Genomic DNA, 11,069 nt, shown 5'->3' on the forward strand with positions numbered 1-11,069 from the left:
AAAAAAAAAAAAAAAAAGATAACATCCAAACTTCTTAGCATACTAACTTGGTACTGATGATCTGGGCAACAATATTCTCATTTCTGAGTATTCATCCTTTCTGCTTTTTGCTCCAGGAATGCTAAACTCTGTAGTTCTACAGACAGGCCATGATGTCACTTCATTGCTTTGCACATAATTTGTTCTGTATCACTCTTCCCTCTCTCATCCACTTGGCAAAAAACTCCTACTCATCTTTCATGTCTTCCTGTAAATATTATCTCTTTGGTGAGGCTGTCCTTTAATCCCCTCGTAGATGCAGGTTCTCCTTTGTGATTAGTGTGCATTTTAAAACCACCTTCACTGTCTTCTAATTTTGGCATCATAACTGGGTGTGTATACCCTTCTTCCTGTGTGCTGTTGGAAGGACCATGTTCTTTCATCTTTATATGCCTAGTAAAAAACACATTGCCTGACATATAGTTGATATGTAATATGTTGAGTAAAGGAAAGAACACTTTGTGTTTTGTTCATTGAAAAGAAAATGTAAGATATTCTTCACTGATTTAACATTCGTCTTTTTCTCACCTTTTTTGTTTTGTTTTGTTTTGTTTTGTTTTATATAGGCCCTCAGTTATATTAGGAGTAACCAACCCTTTTTTTGCTAAGACACTGCAGCACTGGCCACATATTATTCGAATAGGAGACCTTAAACCTACAGGTAAAGTATAAATTTGGTGTTCTGTTTTTAGTGTGCAGTGTTGCTGAACGGGTTTCTTTCTTCCTTTCTTTTCATCCTTGATTACTTTTTATGTTGATGGCAGCTTTCTTTGAGACCTTTGGAGAAGAGTATAACTTCCCACTAAAATATGCACGTTCTTATAATATGTATAATCTGTTACGTCCTCCTACCAAAAAAATGTGCTTATAGTGTTATAGACATTGAATGAATTATAGTAAAACGAAGCCTCAAAATGTTAGCTTTATATATATATGCCCAATAAAGCAGAAGTTTCCAGTACTGCTTGAGTAAAACCTTGTAAAAAACTAGAATTACTCCAGACTTGTCACAAAATTCTCAGCTAGGTCTCAAAACAAGTATATGTTACTGTAGCACAGGTTATTGATTTAGTGAGTGGTTGAAAGTGTCTTTCCCACATGGAAAAGACAGCACAGTACCTTGTTCATCATAGGAGTTTAACAAATGTTTAAGTAAGTATATGAATTCTGAGGTTGGAAGTTTTGTTAACCTAGATGACAACTAAATGGAACGTTTATTAAGGACGTGAGTCTTGAGTATGAGAAGACATGAAAAAAATTTTTTAAATCTTAATTTAATCTTGATATTTTATTTTCGTGGTTTGAGCCTAGACTGTTTTATTAATTGTGTTGTAGTAGACTACGGACTATTTTCTCCTTCCATTGGAAGAAGTTTCTCTTACATAACAATGGACATTCATGAATTTTCCACTGAAATAGTTGGGATTATGAAGTTATTTTCTAATAACTTTATAACTACTTTCTTTCTTTCTTTCTTTATTTGTTTGTTTATTTATTTATGAGAAGAGTTTCACTCTGTTTCCCAGCTGGAGTGCAGTGGCGTGATCTCTGCTCTCCCAGGTTTGAGTGTTTCTTCTGCCTCAGCCTCCCAAGTAGCTGGGATTGCTGGCACCTGACGCCATGCCTGGTTAACTTTTGTATTTTTGGTAGAGATGGGGTTTTGCCATGTTGGCCGGGCTGGTCTCAAACTCCTGACCCCAGGTGATCTGCCCACCTTGGTGTCTCAAAATGCTGGGATTACAGGTGTGAGCCACACTCCCAGCCACTACCTTTTTTAAAAATTTTTTGAGACAAAGTCTGGCTCTGTCACCCAGGCTGGAGTGCAGTGGCGTGATCTCAGCTCACTGCAACCTTCGCTTCCTGGGTTCAAGATTCTCCCTCCTCAGCCTCCCGAGTAGCTGGGATTACAGGCAAGTGCCACCACACCTGGCTAATTTTTGTATTTTTAGTAGAGACGGGGTTTTCAGTATGTTGGCTGGGGGGGTTCTCAATCTCTTGACCTCGTGATCCACCCACCTTGGCCTCCTAAAGTGCTGGGATTACAGGCGTGAGCCACCGCGCCTGGCAAGGAGAACATTTTAAATAGTACTATTTACAAATTCTGGACTCGGTATTACACTGAAGTGTTTAGAAGCCTTATGAAATAGAGGAAAGAGCAAAGGGCTTCACCTTGGCAGTCAGAACTGTGTGCTAATACGTTGAATAGCATCTTTAAGCCTCAAATTTTTGGTGTGCTAGGAAGACTAAACACAGTGCCTGATACATGGTACTCTGTAAATGTCATGGTCCCCTACCATTCTATTACTGTTCTGTCTAGAGTATTATTGATAGTTCAGAGAACAACAGTTTCAAGAGTCTTGGGTATGAGGAGATATGATAATTTTTTTTTGAATCTTAGTTTAATCTTGACATTTTCATGGTTTGAACCTAATAATTTAGACTATTCTTTGTAATGTAGTAGACTACTGATTATTTTCTCTTTCCAGTGGAAGAAGTCTCTCTGCTACATGTAGGTAGAGAACTTTTGCACAAAATCATTGGTAGAGCAGCATGAATTGATAAATCTGTTAAATCACCAAACTGTTTTCGAAAGTGGCCCATCAGTTTATATCCTTATCAGCAATGTATGAGGGTTCCTATTTCTTCATATCCTTGCCAACATTTGATGTTGTCATTTTCATTATGGCCATTCTAGAATGTTTGAAATGGTGATTTTAATTTGCTCTTCTCTAATGACTAATGATGGTGAGCACATTTTCATCTATTTCTTATCATTCATGTATCTTCTTTGGTGAAATGTCTGTTTAAATATTTTGCCTTAAAAAAATTTTTTTTTTATAGCAATAGGGTCTTTCTCCGTTGCTCAGGCTGGAGTGCACTGGCATAATCATAGCTCACTGTAACCTTGAATTCCTGGGCTCAAGTGGTCCTTCTGCCTCAGCCTCCCAAGTAGCTGGGAGTACAGGTGCATACCACTGTGCCTGGCTAATTTTTTATTTTTTTCTATAGAGACAGGATCTTGTACTGTTGCTGGTCCTGAACTCCTGTGCTCAAGCAGTCCTCCTGCCTTGCCCTCCCAAAGTGTTGGGATTTCAGGAGTGAGCTACCACACCAGCCTGTTATTTTCCATTTTTTTGATAGTAGCCATCCTAATGGGCATGAGTATTTTATTGTGGGTTTCATTTTCATTTCCCTCATGATTAGTGATATTGAGTATCTTTCTGTTGTTTATTGGCCATTTATATATCTTCTTTGGAGTATCTTTCTATTGTTTATTGGCCATTTATGTATCTTCTCTGGAGAAATGTCTATTCAAGTCTTTTGCCCACTTTTAATAGGGTTGTTTAAATGGGTTTTTTTTTTTTTTTTGGTTTTAGGAATTCCTTATGTATTCTGTTTACTCATCCTTATCAGATACATGCTCTGTGAATATTTTCTTATATTTTGTATTGTCTTTTTGCTCTCTTGATGGTGTCTTTTGATGGACAGTTTATTTGATTGATTATTGTTATTATTTTTAGATGGAGTCTTGCTCTGTCTCCCAGGCTGGTGTGCAGTGGCACAATCTTGGCTTACTGCAACCTTTGCCTCCTGGGTTCAAGCAATTCTCCTGCCTCAGTCTCCACAGTAGCTGGGATTACAGCTGTTCAGCATCACAGTCAACTACATTTTGTATTTTTAGTGGAGATGCGGTTTTACCATGTTGGCTAGGCTGGTCTTGAGCTCCTGACCTTGTGATCTACCCACCTCAGCCTCCCAAAGTGCTGGGGTTACAGGCTGAGCCACCATGCCCAGCCTGTGCACAGAAGTTTATAATTTAATGGTTTTATTTATCTTTTTTTGTTTTCTTCTTTTTTTTATTTTTTTTCTCTTTTGTTTGAAGTCTTATTTATTTTTTCCTTGTATTGCTTGTGTATTTGGTGTCATAGTCATGAAATCTCATGTATCTTTTAATTTATGGGTGGTATACATCTTGGAGCATTTTTCTGCTTGTTGGGTTAAAAACCAGCCAGGCCCACTGCAAATGCTGCACAAGTTATGCAACAAAGAGCCCTGCTCAGGATCCTAGCTTTGAAACTCAAAACAATCTGAGATAGACTGTTAGCAAAGGAAAAAAAGAAATCTGGCAGGGTCAGTAAAATTACAGAAAAAAGCATTTTCTGTAGAACAAACAGGGAAGAATTAACATTTTGCTCTCCTGTGTCCTGAAACTTACCAGAAACATACATTTAGTGTTAACCTTGCAGGAGTATCATTTCTCCTGATATAAAGGGATTGCCTTTTCTGTATTGTACCTAGTTTTAGTGTACCCACATTCTTGGACAGGATGTTCCTCTGTGTCTAATTATGACTGAGATAACAACCTGTCTTAATGGGGCACTCAATCACAATGCATGATGCAGTAGCCAGCTTGTTCTGGTACTTATCAGGTGAATATCAGTTTTGCCCATGCTTTAGTGTCTTCATCTGTGAAATGGGCATCTTAAACAAAACTTTAATTGTGAAGATTAAATGTGATAATTTGTGCAGTGTTCTTGGACCAGAGACAGGCATAGAGAACATCTTCAGTAAATGGTAGCTATTACTGTTCCTACCGTTATCTGCAACTCTTTAAGCAACATGTTTTTCATGCTTCTATATTTAACTTTTTACTTAAAGATCTTTTCTTCTTTGCATGGATAACTTTTTTTTTTTGAGACAGAGTTTCGCTCTTGTTGCCCAGGATGGAGTGCAATGGCACGATCTCGGCCCACCGCAACCTCTGCCTCCCAGGTTCAAGCGATTCTGCTGCCTCAGCCTCCTAAATAGCTGGAATTAGAGGCATGTGCTGCCAGACCCGGCTAATTTTGTATTTTTAGTAGAGATGGGGTTTCTCCATGTTGGTCAGGCTGGTCGCGAACTCCCAACCTGAGGTGATCTGCCCCACTTGGCCTCCCAAAGTGCTGAGATTATAGGCGTGAGCCACCACTCCATCTATAACTTTTTTTTTTTTTTTTTTTTTTAAAGACGGGGTTTCACCGTGTTGGTCAGGCTGGTCTTGAACTCCTGACCTCAGGTGATCCGCCTGCCTTGGCCTCCAAAGTGCTTGGATTACAGGCGTGAGCCACTATGCCTAGCCAAGATGAAAGAAGACTTGACTTTTTATTTATCTTATAAGTTGGCTTAAATATTACCTCCTTTAGGAATCCTCATTAATTTTCTTACTCCTCTTTGGCCAGGACACTTGTCTGTGTCTCCATAGTATCCTGTTCATATTCTATCCTAGCACCTAGTCCTCTGTATTGTCATTTCTCTGTCATATTTTGTTGTTAGACTATGTCTCATTGATGTGAGGAATTAGCTGTTTTGTTCCTGTATTGCCAGTATATTGCATTTACTTATTATTTACTGAATTGATGAAAAAATAAAACTGTGTATCCATGATATTGCTTCTTTAACAAGTATCTTTTTAAAATTATTATTGGAGCAGTTGACAAATTTGGAGTATAGACTATTTTTTAAAATCTCTTTCATTCTTTCCTTTATAGACTGTATTATTTGGCAGCTTCTCTGCAAGATTGAAATTATAATTAACCCTTGAACAACAACAACACAGGGATTAGGAATGCCAGCCTTCCATGTAGCAGAAAATCTATATATACCTTTGACTCCTCTAAAACTTAACTTCTAACAGCCTACTGTTGACCAGAAGCCTTAGCAATAACATGAACAATTGATGACATATATTTTGTATGTTGTATGTATTGTATACTGTATCCTTATAATAAAGTAAGTTAGGAGAAATAAAATGTTACTAAGAAAATCATGAGGAAGATAAAATACATATTGACTATTCATTAAGTGGAAGTGGATCATCATAAAAGTCTTCATCCTCATAGCCTTCACATTGAGTAGGTCGAAGAGGAAGAGGAGGGAATGGTTTTGCCATCTCAGGGGTGGCAGAGGTAGGAAAAAAAATCACAGTTTAAACCCGTGTTGTTCAATGGTCAACTGTATTTCAAAGTAAAAAGTTTATAGAAATAACTGTTTTATCATAGCACATGCTCTTGAAATTTTTTAGCAATATAAGATTGCAAAGGAAAATGTTCTTTGTTCTTATAATCCCACCCCCAGATATACCACAACTAACAGTTTGATCTATGGAACTATTTAAACAAAGGTATTTCATGAATTTAGAGGCTTGAATTATATTATAATCTCCATAATAATATAATCTCTGGATTGTCTTTCAGTTCTTAAGTTCTTTTAACCCTTATAGAGAGAAGAGGGAGGGTGGAGAAAGTCTGTAAAATTAGGTGTATTCATGACACTTTTAAATGTGTATCTTGAGGCATTTTTCTGCCTGTTATAAAGTTTGTTTAGGTGTTAACTTTCTTTGAGCCTAAGACCAGGGCCTGTATATACTACACAAGCTGTTCAACACAGCAGCCTGCTCAGGAGTCCTGTGCATCTGTGGCTCAGGCCTGTGGTTGCTGCACACACCATCGCCACTTGCTGGCAGTGTAAATTTCTATAATGGAAAAGCCAAATTCGAAGAGGCATCAAAAAAAAAAAAAAAAGCCCACAAACCCTTGAAGACTACATGTCATAGTCATTTAAGAATTGCTCTCTATTCCATTTGTACTTAAAGGGTATTTTATTCCTATTCAGCACGTAAATTTTCAGTTTTATGTGTTTGGCATATAGATTTTAAATTACAGGTTGAGTGACAAAAAGGGAAAAATTTAATGATAAATATTAATGAAAGATCAAATATCCATTTTATATAATTGACATGAATTGTTTCTGTACTGTTGTAATAATCCAGTATTCATTTTATCCAGTTTTAAAATATCAAGACTGAACCCTTAACGTATTCATTGATGTTAAGAATGCTTTAATTGTAACATCCTTAAGTAATAAACAGATTATAAATCTGATAAAGTTCCAATTTTGCAATATGTATAATTAGAATAATTATAAAAATCTTTATGCTGCTTCCTTCAGGTGAAATTCCTAAGCAGGTTAAAGTGAAGAAATTGAAGAATCTAAAGACCCTGGATTCTAAACCTGGTATTGACTTTTATTAATTTTTAAATATATATTTATATGATACTTGGGTTTTTCTATTTACCTTCTTTTCTTTGCTCTTAGGAGTTTATACTTCATATAAGCCATATTTAAATAGAGATGAAGAGATCATAAAACAGTTACAGAAGGTAATTAGTTACTCATATTATTAATTTAAATTTCCTTATTCAGGTATGTAATATCTCGTTAAGCAATATGTGAAATAGGATCTCTCCTTTTTTGTTTTGTTTTGTTTTTTGGGAGACAGAGTCTTACTCTGTCTCCTAGGCTGGAGTACAGTGGCATGATCTCAGCTCACTGCAACCTCTGCCTCCTGGGTTCAAGTAATTCTTGTGCCTCAGCCTCCTGAGCAGCTGGAATTACAGGTGTGCACTACCACGCCTGGCTAAGTTTTATATTTTTAGTAGAGATAGGGTTTTGCCATGTTGGCCAGGCTAGTCTCAAACTCCTGGCCTCAAGTGATAGGCCCACCTTGGTCTCCCAAAGTTCTGGGATTATTAGCATAAGCCACTATGCCCAGCCGGGGTATCTTTTTTGACTCAAAGTTTTATGAAAATCAGAAGACTAAGCTAGCAACAGTATGGGCATGAATTTGGGGCTGTAGCTAAACATGAATGTCAATCTTACTAGGAACTTGAGAATTACAGTGAAAAAGCCATAGATTCTACCATGAGGTAACTTAGCATCTAACAATAGAGGATTATTAATCATTAAAAAAAAATACAAATAGTTTAATATAGCAGATATAAAATAAAGATTGTCTTTATTGTGAACTCACTTTTTTTTTTTTGAGACAGAGTTTCACTATTGTCACCCAGGCTGTAGTGCAGTGGAACAATCTCAGCTCACTACAATCTCCGCCTAACTGGGTTCAAGCACTTCTCCTGTCTCAGCCTCCTGAGTAGCTGGGATTTACAGGCACCCGCCACCATGCCTGGCTAATTTTTGTATTTTTTTTTAAAAGAAACAGGGTTTCCCCATGTTGGCCAGGCTGGTCCTGAACTCCTGACCTCAGGTAATCCACCTACTTCAGCCTTTCAAAGTGCTGGGATTACAGGTGTGAGCCACTGTGCCCAGCTGTGAACTCACATTGTTACAGTATGGGATGAACAGTATTCCCTAAGCTAAGGACTCTAATGTTTTACTCTGGTAAAGATTATTTTCACAGGATATTGCACAATGAACTTCACATTAAGTTACTTCAAGGTGAAGTTCTAGTTCTTTAAATATCAAGCATAAATTATATTTATATAGCAGTTGAATGTGATAATTATCCATTGTTTTATATTCCAACACTAGAATATGGATTCTCATTATTTCCTCTTTTAAGGGTGTGCAACAGAAACGTCCTTCTGAGGCTCAAAGTGTTATTCTTCGACGCTATTTTTTGGAACTGACACAAAGTTTCATCATTCCATTAGTAAGTTAATAAATACATTTTTGCATAATTTAATGATTTAGTGAAGGGTGTATAAATGTTTTTCCCACCCTCCAAAACCATATCTTAAGTTGTGTGTTTTGCCAGCCTGGTATATTTGGTGATTAAAAATAAAGCCCTTTGCAAGAGAGCTGGATTATTTGTTTTAGTGTTAGCTGTTCAACTTTGGTAAGTCACTCCCTCTCTCTGACCCTCAATTTTCTTACCTCTGAAATGTGGCTGATTCCACTTTCCTAAGTACCTTTCAGGACTGTTGTGAATTTTAAATGATTTATTTTATATGAAATATTATTTAGTTACTGCATTTTTCACCTTAAAAAAAGATTATCGTAGAGCTGCTTTCTCTGATAGTTACCTTGAATACAATTTGATATAATGTCTGTGAGGCTGTAGCTCCATAATAACAGGGACTATATCTGTCTTGCTTATTATTAATTCACCAGCCTGGCATATGGTAGCTCTCAACTATTTATGGAATAAATGACTAGATGAAGAAGAAATTCAGAAGGGTGTCATATTAAAGTAAAGGCAGTACCATGATATGACCCTAGTCTGGAGACTGCATCATAGAGAAACTTTGTGTAGTTATTAATATAAAGTAATGTATCTATGAACATTATATAGGGCATCCTGGAGATCTTTTCTGTTATATTTTAGAAAGAAATATTCTTTCTTGGTATATGGGTATCAACTTTATTTATTTCATTAAGTCTATTTGTTTGAATAAATAATCTTTACTGTAGTGCTTACAAAGCATGGACTAGGCTTGGCACAGTGGTTCACTGGGCTCAGGCCTGCCACTTTGGGAGGCCAATGTGAAAGGATTGCTTAAGTCCAGGAGTTTGAGACTACGGTAAACTGTGATTGCACCACTGCACTCCATCCTGGGCAACGGCAAGACTCTCTTAAAAAAAAAAGAAAGCATGAGGCTGGGCCTGGTGGCTCACGCTTGTAATCCCAGCACTTTGGGAGGCCAAGGCAGGCGGATCACCTGAGGTCAGGAGATGGAGACCAGCCTGACCAATGTGGTGAAACACTGTCTCTACTAAAAATACAAAATTAGCCAGGTGTGGTGGCACACGCCTATAATCCCAGCTATTTGGGAGGCTGAGGCAGGAGAATCACTTGAACCCAGGAAGCAAAGATTGCAGTGAGCCGAGATTACGCCATTGCACTCCAGCCTGGGCGACAAGAGTGAAACTCCATCTCAAAAAAAAAAAAAAAGTATCGGGCCGGACGCGGTGGCTCACGCCTGTAATCCCAGCACTTTGGGAGGCCGAGGCGGGTGGATCACGAGGTCAAGAGATCGAGACCATCCTGGTCAACACGGTGAAACCCCGTCTCTACTAAAACTACAAAAAAATTAGCTGGGCATGGTGGCGCGTGCCTGTAATCCCAGCTACTCAGGAGGCTGAGGCAGGAGAATTGCCTGAACCCAGGAGGCGGAGGTTGTGGTGAGCCGAGATCGCGCCATTGCACTCCAGCCTGGGTAACAAGAGTGAAACTCCGTCTCAAAAAAAAAAAAAAAAAAAAAGTAATCCCTTGGGCTGGACGCAGTGGTTCCTGCTTATAACGTCAGCACTTTGGGAGACCAAGGCAGGAGGATCACTTGAGCCCAGGAGTTCAAGACCAATCTGGACAACATAGTGGGACCATGTCTCTACAAAAATTTTTTTTAAGTAAGAATAAATTTTTTATAATTTATTTATATTTATTTATTTATTTTGAGGTGGAGTCTCGCTCTGTCGCCCAGGCTGGAGTGCAGTGGTGCGATCTTGGCTCACTGCAACCTCCACCTCCCAGATTCAAGCGATTCTCCTGCCTCAGCCTTCTGAGTAGCTGGGATTACAGGTGTGCACCACCACACGCAGTTTTTGTGTTTTCAGTAGAGATGGTATTTTACCATGTTGGTCAGGCTGGTCTTGAACTCCTGACCTCATGACCTGCCCACTTTGGCCTTCCAAAGTGCTGGGATTACAGGCGTAAGCCACGGCACCTGACTTAAAAATTTTTTTTAATTAGCTGTGCGTGGTGGCTTGTGCCTGTAGTCCCAGCTACATGCTGAGGTGGGAGGATTGCTTGAGCCCAGGAGGCAGTGAGTCCTGATCGCACCGCTACATCCAGCCTGGGTAGCAGAGCAAGACCATATCTCAAAAAAGAAAGAAAAAGGTAGTCCCTTGGATTATCCAAGATTTAGTTGAATTTTTATTTAAAATCTGACTTTCCAAATCAGTCTGAATTTAGCTATATCTGTTGTGGGGAGTTATGGAGTTGTCCATTGAAAGGACATATAATGAAAAACTTAAAAGACCCATTCCTTTTAAGTAGGTCTGTTTAAATATTTTTGAAGACACTCCTTTTATTAACTTTTTTTCTTGGTTTTAGGAAAGATACGTGGCAAGCTTGATGCCTTTGCAGAAAAGTATTTCTCCGTGGAAGGTATGAATATGTTCAAATGCATTCCTATTTGGGTTCTCTAACTGTAGTGAACTTCTGTGAATATATCTACTTCTAATTTCTT

General features: G+C 38.2%; 1 protein-coding gene across 1 annotated transcript in view; it reads left to right on the forward strand.

The window, feature by feature from the left end:
* Positions 1-11,069, forward strand: part of DENND6A (DENN domain containing 6A) — a 72,044-nt gene that overhangs the window by 55,529 nt on the left and 5,446 nt on the right. The window contains exons 11-15 of the mRNA XM_017527336.2: positions 552-700; positions 7,027-7,092; positions 7,174-7,238; positions 8,441-8,530; positions 10,934-10,987. Coding sequence (XP_017382825.1) covers positions 552-700; positions 7,027-7,092; positions 7,174-7,238; positions 8,441-8,530; positions 10,934-10,987 — 424 coding nt within the window. The remainder of the gene's footprint in view (positions 1-551; positions 701-7,026; positions 7,093-7,173; positions 7,239-8,440; positions 8,531-10,933; positions 10,988-11,069) is intronic.

The sequence above is a fragment of the Cebus imitator genome, unplaced genomic scaffold (genome assembly GCF_001604975.1).
Source record: "Cebus imitator isolate Cc_AM_T3 unplaced genomic scaffold, Cebus_imitator-1.0 Scaffold48, whole genome shotgun sequence".
In the NCBI taxonomy this organism is placed as follows: domain Eukaryota; kingdom Metazoa; phylum Chordata; class Mammalia; order Primates; family Cebidae; genus Cebus; species Cebus imitator.